The sequence below is a fragment of the Scomber scombrus genome, chromosome 6, assembly GCF_963691925.1.
Source record: "Scomber scombrus chromosome 6, fScoSco1.1, whole genome shotgun sequence".
In the NCBI taxonomy this organism is placed as follows: Eukaryota; Metazoa; Chordata; class Actinopteri; order Scombriformes; family Scombridae; genus Scomber; species Scomber scombrus.
Window position 1 is genome coordinate 7,100,767 of NC_084975.1, and position 23,405 is coordinate 7,124,171.

Here is a 23,405-nt window from a genome sequence, read left to right on the forward strand (position 1 = left end):
ATGAGTTCAGTAATGACAGTCGAGATATTTTTTATAATTATTTTGTCAGTGTGAGAAATCATTAGGAAGGGCAAACCTTCGTCCTGAGCGCTGCACCGATGTGACTCTTTCCACTCCTTTTCAATTCTGGCAATTTTACAGTTATCCTAAAAACTTTTGTTTCATGATTAACTATATGAGGAAATACGAGATTAACATGGGTTTAATTAAGGTGAGTGTGTGGACACTGTCGCGCCAATTTAGAGAAGATTTCGGTAACACGCTGAGGGCCAAACAACAGATTTGTCAAGTTAAGTGTCAAAGGTTGGATTAGCGTGTGTATAAGGGACGATGGGGCTACTGAGGTGTGTGTGTGTGTGTGTGTGTGTGTGTGTGTGTGTGTGTGTGTGTGTGTGTGTGTGTGTGTGTGTGTGTGTGTGTGAAGAGGAGGGGGGCAGAAACTTAAATTCGAGAAAAGCTTTGTTTGATTTAAGGGAGGTGGTGTGTGTTTGTGTGTGTGTGTGAGTGGGTGAAGTTAAGAATATCGATACTGGATATACAAAACAAAAACTTGAAATGTATTTTTTTTAAAGGATATTTAGTTTATAGTAAAATTGTGGCACAAGATTGTGAAAAAATATCCTTGCATTTCTTTTTTTTTCTTTTTTTCTTTTTTGCCTCTTGTTTACACACACATTTTAAAGGTCCCCAACAATGCCACAACATGCTTTTTAGGAGACGGTGGACAGGCTGAAATTTTAACATGTTTGTGCACTTTTCCCTGCGTGCTCTGACTGGTTAAAATGTTGCAAGTTACATTGACACATGTAGACATTTTTACAGGCAATTATACACGACTAAATCCACATTTTTTGTCCTCTTTTCAGCTGTTGGGCTGCGAGGGCACGAACGAGACTTGAAGAGGGGACTCTCAAAAAGTATATATGTATGTGTGTGTGTGAGTGTGTGTGTGTGTGTGTGTGTGTTGTGTGTGTGTGTGTGTGTGTGTGTGTGTGTGTGTGTGTGTGTGTGTGTGTGTGTGTGTGAAATTTATATTAATAAATTAATATTTTATGTCATTAATAGAAACACACTTTGAAGCTTCTTTTGTCTCTCTTCCAAAACTAATGTCTGTTTTTAAGGTGAAATGTGAAATGTGTTGGCAGCTGCTTGTGTGCTAAATATTAGAGCCTTTAAGCTGATCAATGTTTATTAAATTGTAGGTGAATGTGTAATCATTATTGTGCAAAGATAGATGTCAGAAGATAATATTACTGCTATAAAAATTGATTATTGTAAAGATTATTTGTGAAAGATGACATTTTGTAAATATAATTCATCCTGCACATTGTAAATATATCTGAAAGGCAGCTGGTTTATTATAAAACAAATTTCATCCCGTTTGAAATTGTTACACAACTTGCTGCCGGTGTCACGTTGACTTCGATCCGTCCACTTGTGTCAAAGATTGCGAGCAGCTGCACGATGACTGTCAGCATGTTGACACATTTTTATACTCTCATCCCTCTGCTGAGTACATGACAGGCTGTGCTTTGTGCCACAAATGCTCTGTTTTTCAGAATTTCATGTTTAGTTTGGAGATGTGTGTGTTTGTGAGAGAGAGAGAGAGAGAGAGAGAGAGAGAGAGAGAGAGAGAGAGAGAGAGAGAGAGAGAGAGAGAGAGAGAGAGACAGACAGCATGGCGGCAGAGGGGTGTGTATTGGATTTAAAAAACTGCTGCCGCAAAATAGCCTTTCTGGGTCGGAGAGTGGAGCTTGGAGCATACTGCTGGATGAGAAAAGCTTGACAACTGGTTGAGGTGAAACTTCCAGCGTCTGTAAGCATGATCGACTCAATCATGTGCATGTAAATGTTAAATAACTAGTGAAATAAAGCAATGTAGAAAAAAAGAAGAAGGAAAAAAAAATTTCACATGTTCTCTCAGTGTTTATGTAACATACACATCACATCTCTCCCTCAATGTTTTGGATGGGGAACTCACTACGATTTGGGGGATAATCTCGCGAGAGTCTGAAAAGGAAACGCAACTGGGGAATGTAGTCTTCTTTTTTGGAAGAGCTTGCACTGGCGCATGTTGCTGCAGAGGCGAGCGTTGGAGAGTTATCCAGCTGGAAAAGGACGAATCTATGCGTAAAGATGCCTCACTGCACACGTTTCTGCAGTTTTCAGTGGTTATCAGCAGTATGATGCAGACAGAATACTTAAAATAGCCGAGTGTCTAGGTGGGAGCATGCTGACCTCACAGACTGACGTCTCTTGAACCAATAATATCTCTCCGAAGGGCGGGAGCAGGCGCACATTTTTCACCAATGAGAGCATCCTTTCATTCATAAAGTGGTGTGGGCAGTTTTTTTTCGAAAGCGTGGGTTTGGAGGGTTTCATAATCCTGACTGAAACCGACAAACCTGTTCCAGCGAGAGCCAATGACAGACTCCGGATGGGAGCTGCCGTAATGTTTACCCAATCGCTCCTCATCCCGGTCTCCCTTTGACCCACCCAGCTTCATACAGAAAATCGAATGAATGGGGGAAACTCTGGATCTGATTGACATGCAAGTGCACCAACCGGAGGAGTGGATCAGCCGAGAGACAACCACCGCAGCCAGTGAGGAGCAGAGGAGGGGAGGTGCAGAGTAGGAGGTGGGCGGTGCACTTTAAATCAGGCTAGACAAGTGTTGGGGGAGTTGGGGGAGTGTGTGTGATGCTACAACCTCCTTATAAAGGGACTCTCTCTCACGTTGTGGCTTGGAAATTAGAGCACATTGCCTAAAAATTGAGGTCTCCACACACACTCTCTCTCACACGCCGAGTCACCGAGAGCCCGCTGCCATGAACTGGATGAACGTGGAGGAGATGCTCCGTAGGGCCGAGACGCCTCTCTTCTGGGTCGGCGCGTTCACTGTGGCCTCCCTGGCGCTGTGGCTGCTCTACAGGCTGCTCTCAGGCTTTAGGATCTGGGTCTTGGGGAATGGACAGCTTCTCTCCCCGAAGCTGGGCAAATGGGCAGGTGAGTTGGGTCACATCAATTTTCACGCCACCTACATCACGGTCACGAAGAGGGCAGCTCAGAAGTAGACAGGTGGACTCGACGTGCAAGCACCAAAAAAAAGAGGTTATTGAGCTCAAACTTCACTTTGGCACAATCACGAGCTGCATTCTGGTGCGGTTTTTTTTGTTGGTGGTTTAATTCAAGGGGAAGTTGGTGTTGCGTAACAGGCGCAGGTAAGCAGCTGATTGACTGGCAGGATAATGGTCCTTATTAGCTCAATTGCTTTTTTCCCCCCTCGCGTCAAACACAGCACCGTCTGCTGCCATGGGGCTCCAATCAGCGTTTTCACCCACATTTGGAGCGTTGAGGGGATGCCCCACATTGGTGAGCCAGGAGCCAAATTGCGCAGGCTATGCGCACTTTTAAGAGAGATGTTTTATGTGGGTGAGCTCTCAGCCAGCGCACTACTGAACCACATTAGCCCATCCGCATGATGTAGGACAAACCCATATGCTCAATTAAAACGTGACCCACATCTAGATCATTTTCACAGCTTTTGACTTTCTAAAAATGTGTCACATTGGGGTAGTTTGTCCAACATTTTGATACTTGTGTTAATTTTCTGTCAGCCACACTTTGTAATGTTGTTCATTCAGGCGATATTTCTGTCATGCTTGTGGTTGTGTCGTCGGTTTCCTCTCCAATTAGTCCGTCTTGTCACATTACCTTGTCCTATTCCGTGTGCCCTACATATTGCTAGATAAGATTTGAACGTCATTAACATGGGTTGTACTGTATAATGTACTTTTTCAGCGTGCTTGGCCGAATAGGAGAGAGTTAAGAGTCAAATCCATGTGTATTTTGGTTTTGTAGGGACTAGTCTCATAGGAATCGCCCTGCCATGGCTTGACCCACTTCTCTAGTCTCTTATTTGGAGAAGACTGCTGCGTCTGGAGCCTCTTGCTGCGCAATTTGTCGAGCGCTCCCTATTGCGTCGGGATAGGCTGACAATATCCCCTTCTGTAACATCCAAAAAAAGCAGGCGATCCGGTTGATTTGAATGCTGCTTGTTTTTAATAATAACAACCCAGATGTTTATCTCTGAATCGTGACGCATTTTCCCTCCAAATCGTCGTTTTTTTTATGAATGGGGTGGTAAATTGATGCCCTGTGCGCCATAAGAGGGAATGAAACGCATGACGCAAAGGTAGGGTGCCTTTAGGAATGTCTAATGTACATTTTTTTTAGTGATTCTGCTGGAGTATATGCGGAGGAATACCGGTGCACACCGATGAGTCATGCGCTTGTTCATCGCTTCGTCATCCATTGGTCATATAGAAACTGTGATTACCCTCCCTCTCCCCCTTCACTCCACCTCCACCACGACCCCAGTATCTTGTCAGATATAGCTCTAACCTCACACTGGAGGTTTCCTTTATTCTTGCACTCTTATTGGCCAAACATGATTCCTCAAGTTTATGCAATAGCAGAGGTAACTTTGTGGTGCAGTGAAGCTTTCTTAAAGGTTTTCTATTGCAGCAAATCTAACAGGTCCAGTGTAATTCCTGTGATGCTGTAAAACAGTGTTAAGAGGACATGATCTAAGTAAGTAGTGCTCAATGTTTTAGAGACAATGAAGGCATATCATTTTAATTTATTGGCCATTTTAATTAACTTATTGAAACTATTTTCCAACTTTTCCACTGCAGTCACATTTTCTCATATTCATAGTTCCCTAAGATTTGAACTTGAACGCCACTCCCTGAAACTGACTGCTGCTCCAGAACCACTTGTCTGGCAAGTTTCTGAGCCAATCACAGTGGCTGACAGTTGTATTATATCTGGAAAATTCTCAGGTGGCGTGAATGTCGGGAGGGGGCATGAGGTGTCCTCATCAGCTGGTTGAACCAGATGTGCAGGTCTTGCAAGTTTTGTGAAGTGGTGTGATTCATTTTCTGCACATGCATGTACGTGATGTGGTGTGGATCCATTTCTCCACCTTCCGCACCTGTTGCAACAAGTATAACATGATTTTAAACCCTAATTAGACCTGATTTTGTTCTTTTAATATTGCACAATAAGCAACACAAGTGTAATATGTTGATTTTAGTGTGAAGCTGCTCCAGAGAAACTGAATTTTAGTCATTTAGCTTTTTTTCCCCCACATCTCTTCTGAATCAGTTCTTTCGCACATTCTTTGAACAGTATCTCAATTTAGAGCTCAGCACAAGCTTTGGACTCTTGAATATATCATTGGTAGTAAATATTTACTATTAAGAGCTGTCTTATATACAAGCAAACTTTTTAAAGCTTGAAATATCTTGAAATTTGCCCTTTTTTTTCAAAGAATGCCTCTTCATGTGATATATAACCTGATTGGTGAACTGAATGGGAATGTAGCTGTACATCCACATTCTTTCATTTGACATTAATAATCAATCAATATATCAATATATTTCAGTTGTTGTTGGACTAAGTAGTTTGCCACTAGTTTCATTGATTTTAACTTGTTGGTTATGTAAGATGATCAAATCAGCTGGTTAAACAACCATAAGACACAAAATTCCCTCAACAAATGAAGTAAAAATGTCATTTTCATTTCACCCATAGTAAAATTCTTAGACTGACATGCTTTCTAGAAGTAAGATTTGAAAGACCATGGCTCACCTTTCAACCATGTGCTAATTGCAAAGCACATGGCTGCTGTTGCAACACAGGCGACAGCTGGTATTTCCTGGTCAGACAGGTTTGTGAGTATGTGTGCAGGTGATGAGGTCAAGTAAGGCTGGATCAGATTTCAGATGAGTTCATTCTTTTCCTTTTTTTTGTTGCAAGTAAAGTCATGCTTGTATTATAGTTTATGTTCATTTTTTAATCTTTTGGTTGAGTAAAATTGTTAGTTTTTTCATATTATCACTGCACATCCTGGTGTCTGTGCTGAGCAGCTCTCACATGCAGAGCAGAGCAGGGATTTCTCTGGAGTTCCTTTTACAAGTGACCGGTCTTCCCCTTAGTGCATGGGACTCCTAGTGGCAGAACAGGAGCATTGCAGTATGAGTCAAGGCGGCTTCCCCGGCCTCTCTGCTGCACTGTGCATCCACACACACTCATCCTCTTGCCAGCCCTAGTGCCTGTCTGCAGCTCAGTTTTTTTCCTTTTTTTAAAACCTTGAGCACATTTGTTTTCTGTCTATACTTTTTTTTTTTTTGGTCTTCAAATTTCCAGCAGTGGAAGGAGGAAAGATTCCTGTCATTTTTGTTTAGCAGTGTGCAGTAATCGGCCTTTGTACAAGATATTTAGTCTTTCAGTTAACGTTTCTTAAAGAGTTCTTGCTAGTGATTCATGATATTTTAGCAGGTTTTAATTTAAATGATTTCAGTGTTCAGTTATTTTCTGATTCTTTTTGTTTCCAGTGGAGCAGCTTTTCACTCTCATGTGCTTCTCCGTTTACTCCTCTGCTCCCTCCTCCACTCTTAGCTCCCAGCATCCCATGTTATATAAGAGAGCCAGTGTCTGTTCTGTTGCGTGTGTGTGTAAAACTCCATTATAGGGAAGTAAATTAGACCAAAGGGTGCTTTCTGCAAGGGTGGGGGGAAGGAGAGAGAAAAAGAGAGATAGTGATGTGACATGCGCCTTAGAACTGTCCCTCTCTTCCCTTTTGACATTAAGAGTTTATTGAGAAAATGGTCCTATTATATAAGAAGGATGCAGCCATTCATCAGTACAGCACAAGAGTGACAAAAAACTTGGGTCAGCACATAGGCAAGAATTTTGTTTAGTTTCATTTGGAAGCAGAAATAAACATTCGGAGGGGGTTTTTTGGTAAAAAAAAAAAATAATAATTCAAGACAAGCTACAGGCGAAACGGTGTTAATAATTATGAGAGAATAATTTTCACTTTTTTTTCAATGAATAGGCATTAAGCTTCATTCATAGTAAAGAATATATATGTGAATAAGATTCATTCTCTGTGTGTGTGTGTGTGTGTGTGCACACGCGTGTGTTTAAATTGAGGCAGGGTCTCCACTTCTTCATCCTTGTGAATGTGCTTCCCCCTAGTGCTTTGTGTGTGTGTGTGTGGGCGGAGAGAGGGAGAGGGAGAGACAGAGTGAGAGAGAAAGAACATTGCCGTTCATGTGATGAACACGCTCTGTGACACGTGCTGGAGCGAGGGATGCTGGGTAAAAAAAGAGAGAGAAAAAATCCTCTGCATCTCCCTCATTTCAAGCCCCTCTCAATCCCTCCCCCTCCCTCTTCCCTCCCTCACTCTATCTCACCCAACTCCCCATATAGCCAGCTGTGTGTGTGTGTCTCTCTTTCTCCATATCTAGCACTCTTTATAGCTACAGTACCATTCATTTTGTTTCCTAAGAAATAAATGCTTTTTGCTATGCTATGTTTTTGCAGCTTCTATTTTTCACAGAGAAAATTCTCAATTCAGAACTTTCTTATGCACTGTGACCAGTACTGATATTATTTCTCAATGAGCGCAAAACATGGTTAATTGTTAAGTTTATTTAGTTAAAAAAACAACAACAGTAGTAGCTTCACATGCATTGTTTTTTTCTGACTAACAGCGAAACCACATAACCAGATTTAAACATTTTCTGAATCTAGTGACTAGTTGTTGATGATTATCACTATTTCTCAACATCTCAGTTGAATAGTCATTTTAAGCACTCACGTGTACACAAGAATTCTGAAATGTCTTGTAATATCAAGTGATTATGTGTAAAATATAACAGACCAATACATAAATTGTTTTTTTTTCAGTAAAATACCCCTTGTTTAAGCACCAGAGCCCTACAAAAAACATAATATTTGCAATTTTGGTCTTTTTTTAGCCATACACCATTACTCTGATTTTAACATGAAGGGGAGAATCTTACATCTACTGTTTATACTGGGAATGTTTGCACATTCCTGGTCAATATCTTATTGTAATTGTACAATATATGTATATCAACAGCTCAATAATAACAATATCAACAGCTCTTTTAACACAATTGTACATTTTATACATAAACTGTCTTTTGTAATAGTTGCTTTGGCTATTACTTTTTTAATTTGTTATGCTCCACAACATCGAGGCAAATTCCTTGTATGTGCAAACCTGGCAGTAAGCCTGTTTCTGATGAATGTAGTTTAACTAAATACAAGTTAAGTGAGCCTTTGAGCACACAACTTTTAATGAAGCTTTTCTGTCAGTCTCTAAACACACAATACTGGACCACCAGCATATTTGAAATCAGTGGTTTATTGCCTCCTGTAAAATGACACCTTCTCGTTTACTTGCATTCCAACATGTTTGTTCAGTTGTCAGTATCTGTTGAAATATATTTCGAAATTTTGGCATCAGTGTCTCTTAGATGAACCAAAGCGCAAGTATGTATGAAGTCATGTCCTAATCCGAGGGATTTTCAAACTCTTTGTGTGTGCCATAAGTGTTTTCTATCAACAAAAGGTGTGTGGATTAAAAGTGGTGAGCGAGGGATTTATGTAGCACAGGACCAAAAACAAAACAAAAGCATTTGGGTTTTGATTGGATTGAGAAAAAAAAGGGAAATTTGTTGTTTTTAAAAAAAAATCTGGTCTTAGTTTTTGATGTGATTTGGCTGTAAGCTGATCAAGGAGATACAGTCAAAGGGTGAAAATGTGTGTTGTGGGAGAGCGGGAATCAGTAGCATAATTTTATGGGTAGTTGTCTCTAAGAACTATAGTTCAGTCAGTCTTCCTTTTTATAAAGTCTACACGTGGTTTGAGTTCAATAGCTTGTCTTTCCTACCTTCTGTTTTATTAATAGAGGAACTCCACATCATCTTAACCAGTTTATCTTGTATATCAAATACAAGATTGAATAGCCTCTTTATTTCATTTACCCCCTTGTGTCACCTGGGTGGGTGTGTGTGCGCAGCTTTTCATACCTACTCCAGCAGGTGATTTTCACTAATTACCACTCCTCCAGACAGAGAGGACTGCACAGATAAAGTGAAATCGCCCGCTGTAGGCTTCGCTCAAAAGTACAGTCTGTCCTCTGCTCAGCACATAGTCGAATAGTGAAGTTTTGTTTCTTGCTCAGAAATCACCTCCAAGTAGTTGTGGTGAAGGAAACTATTGATTTTTTTATTTTTTATTTTTTAAACAAGGCATGTAACTGCAGGAAGGAGGGGGACGGGACTATTTTTTGCTCTGTACCCAAATATAGATGCTGGTTCTATCTTGGGCAGCTCTGAAGTACATGTTCTCTCCTTCTTCTTTCTCTCTGTCTCTCACCCTCCCTCCTCCTTTCTCCCTCTCCCCCAGCCCGATCAAGCTTTATTTTTGTCAACTTTTATATTACCCATGTGACTTTTCTCCACTGCTATTTAAAGCAATGTGTTTGTTTGAATGTGGAAGGTGGGTGAATGTAAAATTGGAAGGAGGAGGGAGGGGGGGCAGTGTTTGGATGGGGGAGGGAGACTGTCTTTGGATCTTCTGCTGCATCCCTCCCTCCATTTTTTTTTTCTCCCTCTGAGGTAGGAGGGGCTTTTCGTTGATAGGCGAGTTTGGGGTGCGACAGATTACATAACGGTACGTAACGAGAGCGGGGCATACAAGGACCGCAGTCTCTCCTCACTGAGAATCTTAATTGGAGATTTGGTGGTGGTGGGGAGGGAGTGCAGGGGGGGTGGGTTGTGCTCATTTTAGTTCTGTCTTGCTCTCTTTGCATAGGAAAGTTGAATCTTCCAAAAAAAGCCTCACCCTGTGGGTAACTGATAGTTAAGATCATGCCAGATTTTACTACAACTAAACACTAAATCAGCTTATTGTGAAATGAACATCTGAAAGTCTGCCATAATCACCAAGATTTGAGGATTTCTTTTGTCTTTTTAAAAAAAAATGAGCTGCTCATCCTCACACACACACACACGTCTTCTCACACATCTAATGTTCATCTACATCTAGATTGTCTAGATTCTTCACAAGTATCAGCAGATATGGTTTTGTGGCCGCCCTGTTCTTTTTTTTCTTCTCTGCTCATCACATCGGATCTTATGTGGGGTTTTTTTTCCCAGCCTGCAGTGCTCATGTTGGCATCGGGGCTGAGGATGCAGCAGCAGCCTGGTCGTCGTGGTGATGGTGGTGGGGGATCTTGTTGGTATTCAGGTGCTGCGGCAGGCAGGCAGGCAGGCAGCTCCCAGACGAGGCAGTGCAGGCGCGCTGCTATTTTTACTCCTCCTGCTGCTTTTTTTAGACCCTCGGAATAGTGAGCAGGCAGCAGCAGGGGCTGCTCCACTGCTGAGGAGGGAGGGAGGGAGACAGAAAAGGCTGGGGGATGTCAATACCTCTGGACGTGATGTGCAGCACTAAGCACAGCAGAGCTGTGGTGCAAACGCGCCCCCGTCAGGGCGCTTCAGAGCCAGCATGGTGGACCAAGTTTGTCAGAGGCGTTAGAATGGGAGAAACTGGGTACAGAGCGATGTTACTGGGAATGAATGAGAGGCAGTGGTGCACACATCCTCTCTGCCACCACACATGAATACATTCATGGATTCACACACTTCTCCTCACTGGCCTATCCCGATCTCCCCCTTTTTTTTCTATTGCAGACATCACTCTCATACGTGGTTGCCCCATCAACACACATTCACCCTTTGTTGTCAGAGTGTGCGTGCGTCTTCTCTGAGCGCTGCTGTCACTAACGTGCTTGCTTGCGTAGACCCTTTTTGTTACATTACATCTGTGTGTGTAATGCGTTGCATACGTGAGGGGAATTAAGTCCTGCTGGGAGCACTGGTTTGTATATGTGTGTGTGTGTGAGAGAGAGAGACTGAACTGAACAAAGGGATTTTTGGACATTGTGTTCTGCTTGTACATCACTGAATAGGTGACTTATATTTCCTCCAATCTTTTACTGTCTGAAGAGTCCAGTGTATCATTTAGGAGTCACTAATTATGGTCAAATCACCTGGCTTCAATTTTCACTCTGTTGTATTTCAGGTGTGACAAATGAAATATTTCTTTTTAGCATCTGATCAGCTTGTTCATCCATAAATCCCCTCATTTTAGGTGACTTGGTGTAGAATTTCCCAGAATATTTACTTTGTTCTCGTAGTTGTTGCACTAATGATGGCTGATGGCAACTCAAAAGCAAAAAGGAAATGTCTTAAGACTCGAGAGGAACTCTCTGTCCTCGTCCCACTGTACAACCCCCACGTTACACACGCACAAACTTCACTCTCACTCACTCCCCAGACAACGTTTATTGAGAAAATGGTACTATTATATAATGGGAGGGAGGAGTGTAGTCATTCATAAGTACAGAACAAGGATTGGAGGGGGGCTATCAGGCCTGGGGAAAGGGGGGTTGGTAGCCAAATGCAAAGTGGAAAATCACCATTCAAAGTGCAGTCTTCTGCTTTCTCTAAATGGTGATTGAAATGGTTTCTGAGCTTTCTGCGTGTTTTTACTTCGGTTAATATAGATGCTCACTTTTCTTTATAATGTTTTCAAAGTGTCACCACCATAGTTGGCCATTAACCTATCCCTCTATTCTGCAAATTTCACTTTTTTCGTACCATATTTTTAGTTATTTTGCTTTATTTCTGTTGCACAGCTTAAGTTCAGTATTGTTTTAAGCTAACGCTGCTATTTAACAAGCAGATGTCAGGTTAAGGGCGCAGAGCTGGAAATCCCCCTTGCTAATATATTATACCCTTTTTAATGACGTAGATTTCAAATATACTTGGCACAGTCAGGATAAGAATAATGCACTTTAATTATATTATTAATTTCTAAAAGGATATTGCCTGCACGACTTCCTTTATAGCCAAAACAGGATCCTGATTGGCTGACAGCAGCATCTCCACTACTTTCAAATGATGTAAGACTGCCAAGTGGAGGGTTTGCTGCAGACTTGACGAATGGGAAGGATTTTATTCGTTAAGTAATGAAAACCAATCAAGCTTCTCACCCTTTTTGATAAAATGTACCTTTTAAAAAAAAAAGAAACAATATAAACTCACAGCTGTAAAAGTCAAAATAGGACTGATGCTTCATTTTTAAAATATTTTTTAACAAACATGGCACGCATGACCCGAACGCATGCACCGTCTGACACGTAGCTAAGTACTGCATGTTCTTTACTGTCAGATTCAAGTTGAAAAAGCCGATACTCTACGTGCGCTTTGAAGCACATAATACATTCTTTTACGTTCAAACGGTCATGCTATATACATACTTGTATGACGCAAAACACATTCTTACACGCAGGTGAAACTCTCTGCACCTGAAGCTCAGTTATGCAGACAAGTGTCAAGCATCCCAGCTACCTGTCCGTGGGGTATATCTATTACCCCGTGTGACTGGAATGTGGTCAGTGCACTGAGGCTCCTATTGTTGTTGTTTTTCGGGTTTAGTTTTAGACGACATGACCTGTCATTACCTCGAAAGTATGAAGAAGAATCATAGAAGGCATTGCTTATCAGTCAGGACTCTTCAGATGTTGGTAAAAGATTTCCCACAAAAGTCTTGGTGTTTTCATCTAACCTTTTTTTTTTTTTGTTTTTTGGGGGTTTTTTAGGATCTGAACAGTTTTACTCCTCCCTACTGTCCCTTGTATTCATGATATTCTTTCAACACTCATCAGATAAATGAGTGTTGAAAGAGTCAATAAAAAAAAGGCTAAAAATGGCTTTTCACTGCAATGATCTCTAATATTTAGTTATTTTTTGTATCTAAATATGAACCAAGTAGCGCACAAAACAAATAATCCTGATTCTTTTTGCTAGACTATATTAGAAAAAGATAATTTTTTATCGAGATGCTTGTTGCCCCCCCCTTTCTCTCTCTCTCTTTTTCTCAGCCATTTTACTTTGCAGTGAATGTAGCCTCTCCCTGCCTCTGTTTGCCCCCACCTGCATCTGCAGCGAGCGCCCAATTTGGTACAGCCCGCACCCATTGAGGCTTTTCTGCCATGGAGCGTTTCATTCTTAACACGGGGGAGGTTTAAAAATAACCAGGGATTCTGCTCTCTTTTCACTTTTGACTTTGTGCTACTCTCTCTCTCTCTCGCTTGCACTACTCTTCTTTCATTCACTCACTTGTACCCCCACCACCACCCCATCATCCTCCTCCCCTCCTCTACCGCCATCTCTATTCTGTCCATTTCTCCTTCACTCATTCGTTCTCTTGCTTCGCTCCAGTTCTATTTTTAGCCGCCCCTAGGATCCCTCCTCACCCCTCCTCCCTCTCTTCCCCCCGCCACCCTCCCTACCCCACTTCACCCTCCTTTCTCCTGCTCTATGTTCGTCATCACTCCCTCCTTTCTGCATCCCGACTCTCTCTCATCTTGTCTCTTTTCCTACTCTCCAGCTCTTTGCCAGAGAATGTCCTCTACCTCTATTAATCTTTCATCAAGCCTCGCTAATAATATATTGATGATGCACAACCATGTGTGTGCACGTATTTTTGTGAGTACCCCCCCCTCACCACCAGACATTTTTTTTTTCTGTTTTGTTTCTTGTGTCCATTTCCCTTGTTCCTCCTTTCTCCCACCCCATCCTCCGTCAGTCAAGCAAGGGCTGGGGTTGATGGGCAGTGAATGTTTAAAAATAGCCCTGCTTGCTTGACAAGGTGAGGAGAACTCTGAACACAAGAGGAACATCGGCTCTTTTCTTTGTCTTCGTCTCCTGCACGCTTTGGCCTCTTTTACCATCTATCTTTTTTTTTTCTTTTTTGCTCTGCGTTGCGTTAACTAAATCTGCTTTACTCCTCCATTAAATATCACCGGTTTGCCACAACACTCCTTCCTCCTCTCTTTGTCTAAACTACACATGCACTTGAATGAATCTTTCTGGTCAGATTTGTCAGTGTAATAAATTCATAAGTTATTCAAGGCTGTGTTCATGTGCATTTAAAATTAAAAAAGCCCTGAAAGTGATCTAAAACTGGAGAATCATATTGTTTTACATGGGAGTAGCTGTTCCCAGTCAGGTATCAGTGGGTGTTTGAAGGCTTTGTGAATCCTATACTGTCTTCCATATTTGTTCTGCTTTTAATCTATACCATCTTATCTTTTGACTCTATACAATCTCTGTTCCCTCTGTCTTTGTTCTAGCTTAAGCTTCACAAACCTATTCATCTACCCATGCTATCAATGTTCGACTTTTATCCATACCATCTTAGCTTGTATAATATGTATCTCTGTTCCAAAATCAACTTGTGTGCACACTTTTTTTCTAGGCCCCTCTGTAATCAATCATCTAATTCCAAAAGAAATGTTATAGGACTGATGAAAAGGTTGTCATTGTGGAGCTTAGAGACAAGCCAGGTGAATAGTGTAGCCGGGTGTGTCCGACAAAGGAATTTCTAAACGTTACAGCCTTCATACGTCCCCGTCTGTCACCTGTAAAATGCCCTGTGGCTTAACTCCATATTGGTTGTGGCTCTGAACGGTTATGATTATGTATGCGAGAGGGAAGCGGTCTAACCTGATGTGAGGGTGTGTCGTAGGAACTCTGAACAGAACAGGATCAGATTTGTGAGCATGTTTTTTATCTGACTGTCACTAGATACAAAGATAACAGAAACATTACAAAGAGCATTGTACATGTGCCAAAGTAACGAGTCAGCCAACCACGACCTTTCCGCTAATGTACCAATATTCTTCATGTTATGTGACTTTGAGGATTTGATAACTGGCAATTCAAAATATAAAGTGACACTGCTTCCCTGATTAACAACTGATCACTCTTTTGAAGAAATATGAACCATTATTTGTAACATTTGGGTACTTTAAAGAACAGATTGTTATTAGAAAACCCATACTGACCTCTCTTTTTTTTTTTTTTTTTTTCTTTCTGTCTCTCTCCAGTTGTGACGGGAGCCACGGATGGAATCGGGAAATCCTATGCGGAGGAGGTGAGTTCTCCTGGATTCTTATTTATGTCATTTTTTCTACGGAAAAGCTGTGACTCATGCATCCACATGCATGCACAGACACACACACACACACACACACACATTGTGTTCACTTATAGGCCACGGTAGGGGAGAACTCTTACAGGCCTATTAACGTGGAAGAGAGTCCTCACACACACATACACACACTTGAACACAGCCTCGTTGATCTGAGCTCATACATAGGTAACAAGCACACGTTGAACAGGGGCTATCCTGCCACGTGTTCGGCCCATACTAGTGTGGGCGTGCTGGCTGTATAATATAGTCATGTAGGCCCTTTGACTCATATTCTTGCTGTTAGTGCTACAGTGGGGCTAGCCGTTTGTCATGCAACGGTAGGCCACCATTTTACCCAGCATGTTATGCTCGGCAGAGGCTTTAAGCTGGTTCATTTTTATACAGAAACACATTAGTCTAATGCTGCTTTCACACGAAACATGGTGAATCCACCTTTTGGCTCTAAAGCTCATCATTTAGAAGAGTTTGAGATACACAAGCACATTTACTCACTGAGCCCAGCATCTCAAACATCAACCTGGAAGAGCTTAAAAAAGACAAGTAGCTGGTCAGATTAGGAATGAAATCGAGGGAAATGTGATTTTTGGACCCCGATTATAACTAAAGTCTTAAATAGTTTTTTCTGCGGTTACTGTTTCCAATCAAGTGAGCAAGCAAATGTTTACACATGCAGATAAAAGATGAGTAATCAAGCTGCAGCCACTGGATAGATTTAGGATGATATGTAATCTTTGCTTTCCCAAACGTATCATCTAGAGGTGAAACTTACAAATCGGAAACCAAAAAATGCAAACTAACTTTAAGGCTCTTGACAGAAAAGTGAGATTTTTTTTCCTCTAATATGTGATTTCTAAAAACTGAAGTTAGAGATAAAGTTATCTCCTTCTGACTGCCATCTGTCCTCTGATAATGTGTAACCGTACACTCAATATATTAAAAAGTCGAGGATAATGCATGAAAGTCATGCACGTGTTGCTAAACCGGTGTGTCTTTCGTAGCTCGCTCGTCGAGGATTTGCCATGATGCTGATCAGTCGCTCCCAGGACAAGCTGGATGACGTGGCCAAGTCACTTGGTAAGTGTGTAAAAGTGTGTGTGTGTGTCCCGGCGACATCATGGAAACCTGTCCGGGGTTGTGAGCACAGTGAGTGGGCTGATGAGGATGTGTATATGGCCAAGGAGTGACGTCCAACCTCCCACCCAAACGGCTACAGGGTTTCCCTGGCCTTGATAAGAGGGCATATCCTCCACATGAAGAGTTGGAATATAATCAAAATAGAAAAGACTGAGATGATAAATCTTAGCATAAGTATATAATAGATCCTTTAGTCTGTACAGAGTGATAAAACAAAGAGTTAAATCTACCAGGATCCCTTTTCTGAAGCATACATCAGTACATTTGTTTTATTGAACTGGTCATTTTGTGAGTAGTTTGACTACCCTGATTCATCCTTTAAGTCCAATTTTAAACTCTTGCATCCTTTTAAGTCATGCCTTTATTCTGTTGTTGACTTTAAAAAATGTAGACTACAAAGCAGGCTGTGTTTTGACTTCCTCACTGTCAGTATGAAGAAAGACAGATTGAATATCAGGCCAGGTTAAAGAAACTTGAGCACCAACTTGTAGACAGACCAGTCTTCCTTATTCATGCCCTCACAAACGCACACAAAACCTATGAGTAATTGAGCATCCGTATGAAAGGAGAAACTTTTTTCTCCTCATTGCTGGCCTCTCTCCAGATTTTAACAGAGACTGAATGGTGAGTGTGCCCCCCCCCCCCCCCCCCTCTGTTCAAATAGTGCCCTCTCCCCAACTCGCTCTCTTTCCATCTGTCTCTGACGTCTCCCACAGCGCAATTTCCCCTGTCGTGCTTCAAGTCCACAGAGGGGGCTGATGGGTAGTCACGAGCAGGGTGCGCTGTGCCAAATTCTGGCACTCCTCCCTCACGATTACTCTGACAAAACTGCCCGTCTTAGCTTGTAACCGGGCAGCCTACCCTGTCCAAGCTATAATTTAATTTGTCATCAATATTTCTTTTCTTTCTCTCTTTTGCAACCACCTTGTTTGACTCTTGATCGCACCTACCTGACAACCCCAAAATTCCAATTTGGTAACATTAGTCTTAATATCTCTGCTTCCTTTGCCACCACATCTTTAAGCTGCTTTTATCATTTTTCTTTAACATTTTCTCACAGTGGTTGTGATGTCTAAAAATAATCTGGATATAGATTTCAAGGAGGCCCCAACTCCTTTTTTTTTTGGTTTTGTTTCACTCATCCCCATCCTCACTTACCTCTCAGGTTCCCCCCTTTTTTATGTTAGTCTCAACTCTGACTGAACACACTGACACAGTGCTGGTCTTTGCCGAAGCACATCCCTGGAATTTTCCTCTTATAACTCCCTCTGCCACCTATCAGCTAAACGAGTCTTTGGACAATAAATTCTAATTGCAGCAGGCGCGTCAAACATGACGAGGGAGGGAGGGAGGGGGAGAAGATTGCTCGGCTGGTTTGTTGGTGCGCAGTGCCCTCTTCAGTTCGAGTCTGACACCGACTGGTCTCCACGCTCCATTCATTACAACAGATACCACAGTTTTGAAACAGGGTATTGCTCTGTTGTTGGGACTCTTTTTAATGAGCTTTTGCACAATGTGCTGCGACTTGTGACACATGAATGTATGGTATGTATGAGTGTATGTGTGTGTGTTGTGTGGAGACATGATCCCTCACTATGATGGACAATCTTGTTTTCACACCAGCTGTGCAATGTTACTTCAATATCTACAATAGTTTGGCGAATAGACACTGAATTCTTTCTCCCTTCACAGAGGAGCAGTTTGGAATTGAGACCAGGACCATCGCAGTTGACTTTGGCAAGGCTGACATCTACAACAAGATTGAAGAAGGGCTGGCTGGTCTTGAGATTGGCGTTCTTGGTAAGAGCTTCTTTCCTAAATTTGGTCCACTGGCAGGGCATTCATCTTTTTCTTTATGTCCGGTGATGACTTGCACCTTTTTTGCGTGTTAACATATTTGAAAGCAACGTAGTTGTTTTTTTTGGTCTAGTGTTCAGCGCAGTAAACCTACTATAATGACCTGTTGTAAAACGACAGTGCAAGACAAACTGTAAATCAATTGACAATAAACATTTCACAGTCACTCGCAATGTGTATTAGGACACTATGAGATACACTGTGACACTAAATTGAACATAATTCCTGGAGTTGAAGTGTGTTGTAGTGTACAAAGCCTTTCACAGACAGTTTGGGCTTTGTGTCATTGTTGGCTGACTTCTCTTTTTAGATGTCTCTGTATGTATTGTATATAAGCCATGCCATTATTGTACAGATGTAAGGTGATGTTATCTCCTAATTTGATTCTCTTATTTAGATACTTGAATTGACCAAAGTTGGCTATGTCCACTTATTGTGAGTAATTAAGGCTCGATTGGATGAGGTGTGCTGCCAGGGTTCAGTTGATTAATACTTTCTTGCATCTAGAGCATAATTTTTGTATCTTGGCGTGTAGCCTTTTCCAAAAAATCTGTCTTGATTCTGCAAAGATTATTCTGTAACTGCATCTGAGTCACGACTTGAGTTTAAAGTACCGCAAAAAATTCCTGCTGTTGAGTGTAATGCAAGGTGTTTACACACTTATGTTCACAATGTACTTTTAAAGAACTCTTTGTCCTTTTTTTTTCTTTTTCTTTTTTTCTTCTTAATGATACCGGTTGTACTCTACTGGTTGCGAGGTGTGGCTGTGTCTAGTGTAGAGTTTAAAAAAAAAAAAAAAAGAAGAAAAAAGCCTGCTCCTATCTCATTTGCTTTTGCTGCCACCCTGTGGTAGAAATTAAAGCTTGTTTAATTTCTTCCGCACCAGATAATTCAACAGTGCTTTTCCAAAACAGTAAAATAACTCCTTTTCATTCTTTTTTTTTTTGTCCTCAACAGTCAACAATGTTGGTGTGTCCTACCCCTACCCTGAGTACTACCTCCACATTCCTGATCTGAACAATGTGAGTTTGGTTTTCTTGTTGGGAATTCTCTGTAGCTGCTAGATTTTTAGTCTTAGAAGTGACTGAAAGAGTAGAGCATCAAGATAACTCCACATCTAGGCTGATGTAAAAAGCAAAATAATTTTCAATTTCCAAAATACTTCATCTCATGTTCCATAGTTTAGTTTAGTTATGATGTGTCTTAATTGGATCTATATACTTATTGTCTGCTTCCATTTTTATCTTGCGTATTATGTTTGCTCTTTGCTTTATAAACATATAATCTAATGCATGAGCTGACTGGTGCTTTCTGTGTTGTAGTTCATCACAAATATGATCAACGTCAACATAACCTCAGTGTGTCAGGTAAGTTTCTCTCAGGTTTTGAACAAGTCTGCACTTTTTTTTTTCTTTTTTTTTTTTTTTTTGCTCCTCAGGGATGAAATGTTCCAAATCCGTTGAGCCCACTGATTGTAAAGTACATATTTACTCAAATTTTATTTTATTTTTTTAAGTTGATCAATGGGTATCACTCTGCCCCCCCCCTTTTTTCTTCTCCTCCTCTTCTTTCTCCTCTTCTGCTGTTTCTACCACGGTACCTGCAGTGTCTCAGTTGTTCCCAAAGCAACGGTGGACTACACCAACGCTGTCTGTACTCACCACCCACGCAACTCTCTCTCTCTCTCTCTCTGTCTCTCTCTCTCCTACTTTTAGTCTTTTTTTTTCCTTCCTTCTTTCCAAAGTCCCCTTGTTTTCCCTTCATGAGTTTTGTCAGTTTCTGTGTGACAGTTGTTGACTGAGCTTGTGTTGTTTTTGTTGTAGATGACCCGCCTGGTGCTGCCCAGAATGGCTGATAGGTGAGTTAAATGATAGGCTTCCATGTTTTGCGACATGACTGCAGTCAGATATCGATATGTCGTGAATGCGGGATCGTGGCACAGACCTGCACAAAGAAAATCAGAATTAAACCAGAGAGTCTTTGCTTTCAAAGAACAGTTTTTGTGAGATTACACTTTGTAAAGGTGACCCTTTTATCTGGGAAGGGGGGCAAGAAATCCTCACCAAGCCCTTTCCATCACTGCATCTCTTTCCCTCTCCTCCTTTGTTCGCAATGCTGACAAGCTTTCAATTCACACAAAGTGTTCTTCCCACCTGATTGGCTGCTCTGTTCCCATGTGACTCTTGCTGGCCAATAGCAGCACAGGCACATTTGGTGCCGTGTGAGGCAGGAGCGTCGCTCCACTACATCACTGCAGCAACAGGCTGCCATGGCAACGCACACTACCACACTGTTTTAGTGTATGTGTGTTAGGAACATTACTTTGTGTGCTGGATGTGTACAGACAGAGAGTTCCCACAGACCTGGAAAAGCATTGAAAGTTTGTCGATTTAAAATAAAAGAAAAGGAATTTATTGCACTGTCCTGGGATCAGCTCTTCACATCTTGAGGAAAGTCCTCTGATGTGGATTGTAGCATTACAGCAGCAGCATTGAAATGAAGGATTTAACCAGGCTTTCTTAATTTGACCAAATTCCAAGTGAATAATGATTCCTCACTTTATGATCAATTCAACAATATCAAAAGTGAATTTATTGAAAACTCTCAAAATGTGGCTGCTGCATCCCTGATTGTTCTCTCAGAATCACAGACCACAGATCAGAGTTATTATCGCTAATTTATTTTTCTCTCTCTCTCTCTCAGGTCCAAAGGTGTTATCCTCAACATCTCCTCTGCCAGCGGCATGTACCCTGTCCCTCTGCTCACAGTCTACTCTTCTTCAAAGGTACGCCCCACATCTGCACTGGTCTGTTACAAATGAGAAACTATTCCCTCTAAAATAAACTGAATTGACTTAAAATATCGGTCAGCATTTGTTTGGCGGTAGCGACAACAGACTGACATGTTATATTTGACCATCTTCTATCGTTCTCTCTGCAGGCCTTTGTGGATTTCTTCTCTCGTGGCCTTCAGGAGGAGTACAGGCGTCAGGGCATCATCATCCAGGTGAGTCTTGGTCTCTAGATCAGTGTAATAATCTTTTTTTGGCCCTAATTGTATGTAACTGTAATTCTATGAAGTTGTCCTAATCAATCTGATGATGAAAAGAAAAGTTTGAAGTCTTTGAAAAATCTTCTTAAAGGTCCAGTACCAAAATGGTGTACAGCAGCATTTTCACCCTGTTGTTAACATGGTAGTTAATGTGTAGTTTTATTACATTTTGGTGGTCTTCAAAAACAAAAAATACATAAGGTCTGTCTCTGATGCTTCTTAATTCACCTCTCCCCTTTTAAAATTTGGCATAAAATAAGTCACAAATATCCAATCCTGTCTGAAATGAAGCAGTGAAATGAATACATAATCATGAATAATGCCACTAATACGTACTTTTAAGCTTTTGCTTGAATATGTTGTTCCACATCAGGGTTTGTTTGTTCTGTTTTTAGCACCTCTGTAGTTTTCACTCATGTGCCACCTTGTGGTTGGATTGTGTACAGCAGTTTCACCTCAGCAAACCTTATCTGTGTTTTCACCTCACGAACTTCGGTCATCAGATCACATAAAGAACAGATTTTATGTAAATTTAAATGCATCTCGATAGTTTCCTTAGGAGTTGGGACACATCACTTGTCACTTAAATGGACTCAAATTTGAACTACTCATACTTTCTTCTTTTTTTCTTTTTTTTTTTGTGCTCTAAATCTTGAATTCATCCTTGAAATTTAGTCATTTAAATCAAGAAACAGAAGAATTTACGTTGACCTGGTGCACATTCTACCTTTTCTTAGATGTGATTTATTTTATTAAAAGTTAATCTAATCTGTTTTACTTTCTTTCTTCCTGTAGAGCGTGCTGCCCTTCTTCGTGGTCACTAAGATGACTCGTATCAAGAAGCCCACCCTGGACAAGCCCACCCCAGAGCGCTACGTGGCTGCTGAGCTGAGCACTGTGGGTCTGCAGGGTCAGACCAACGGCTACTTTCCCCACGCCGTCATGGTAAGAACAGGAAATACTAAAGAATCAGGAATACATTAAGCAACTTTGAATGTGAATATTGGTCTTGGTCTTGGAAAGTCAGATTTAAATCTAGACTATCTGAAGCTTTAGTTGATTTTAATGCCCCTGTAGGATTATTTAGAAGACATTAAATGATATGTATATAGAAATCCAGTATACATTTAGGTTATATTTTGTCTTAATCGATTTAAAGATGTGAAAACTTGGTTAATAATGTTAAAAATAATTGAATCTTAAGAATTGTATGTTGTAGGAGTTTTACTTTTTCTGCTTAAACAGTTTTAAGCGCTACGAAATGAATATAAAGAACTTTAAAACCTGTCTTGTTCGAGGAAAAAGTTGCATTTTTTTGCCAAATCACTTACTTTTGTTTAACTTCAAGATTGATTTATAAACTTATTGTTAATTAATGTAACATAGTAACATATGTGTTCGCATTTTCTGTGTGTTTTTCCCTCGCAGGGTTGGTTGACCACGAAGCTGGTGCCGAGCAACCTCGTCATCTTCTTTGGAGCCAGAATGAATCGTCTCCAGCGTACTGGATACCTGCGCAGGAGGAAGCTGAGGGAGCAGAAGAACGGAGCGGGTTTGAAAAGTGAATAAGAAGACAGCGGACGATCCTGCAGGCAGCCTTTCTGTTCTCACCTGGCTCAGTATTCAAGGAAGAAAGAGGGATCGTGTCTGTGTGATTTGATTCTCGGGGGTTGCCTGAGATTTCATCTCTGTGCCTTCGGTAAATGTGTGTATGTGTATGACTTTTTGTAAAAAATGGCAACTTCCAAATTGGTGTGATTTATCTGAAGCGAAATATCCAAGAAAGGCAGGAGCTGAACATACACGCTACTCTCAGGAAAGGACATTTAATATTTTGTCACTGACACTGATGGTGGAATTTATTACAACCAAAAAATAGAGTGATTTGTTAACCCTGCTGTTGTAAGCAGTGGAAAATGGTGGTGGGCAATCTTTTTATATAAATATGTGTGATTATTTATTTTATATTTGTATGAACACACGAGCCAAAGACTAGCCTTCTACCTTCACTTGTTTACAAATCATTGAGTCATTTAAAGATGGAAACTTTCTGTCATATCAGTTCACCTGCATCACTGAACTGTTATCATCATGCGTTGGCTCTTTGTTCCTATTTTTTCCTGATATGACGTGTTGACAGTATAAACAATGATACTTTGTGGTGGGATGTAGTTTCACAGATGTAACACTTGTTCTAAACCAAAGTTTTTCATAGTCATTGTTAAACATAAGTGCCTTTTTCTATGAGCATTAATGCTGGATTGGTCAGATTTAATGAACGGGTATTCAGGGGTTAAAACTCTAATGTAAGGATTCAATTGGTGCTATGTCCATGCTCAGTTTTCTGCTTCCTTTTTAATCAAAATGTTAAAGCCTTTTCATGGACAAAGGAAAACTACTGTAACTTTTTATCC

At 41.0% G+C, this 23,405-nt stretch overlaps 1 protein-coding gene across 1 annotated transcript; it reads left to right on the plus strand.

The window, feature by feature from the left end:
• Positions 1-2,828: 2,828 nt before the first annotated feature.
• Positions 2,829-22,560, plus strand: hsd17b12a (hydroxysteroid (17-beta) dehydrogenase 12a). The gene is made up of 11 exons (XM_062421125.1): positions 2,829-3,006; positions 14,843-14,889; positions 15,948-16,023; positions 17,776-17,883; positions 18,898-18,962; positions 19,263-19,307; positions 19,764-19,798; positions 20,644-20,725; positions 20,881-20,946; positions 21,787-21,936; positions 22,420-22,560. The coding sequence occupies exons 1-11, from the start codon at positions 2,829-2,831 to the stop codon at positions 22,558-22,560; spliced, it is 993 nt and encodes a 330-aa protein (XP_062277109.1).
• Positions 22,561-23,405: the final 845 nt, after the last annotated feature.

Coding starts and splice junctions, on each gene's coding strand:
- hsd17b12a (XM_062421125.1), top strand. CDS start 2,829: ATGAACTGGATGAACGTGGAGGAGATGCTCCGTAGGGCCGAGACGCCT. Junction 18,963..19,262: donor ACATTCCTGATCTGAACAAT/GTGAGTTTGGTT, acceptor TCTGTGTTGTAG/TTCATCACAAATATGATCAA. Junction 19,799..20,643: donor CTGCCCAGAATGGCTGATAG/GTGAGTTAAATG, acceptor TCTCTCTCTCAG/GTCCAAAGGTGTTATCCTCA.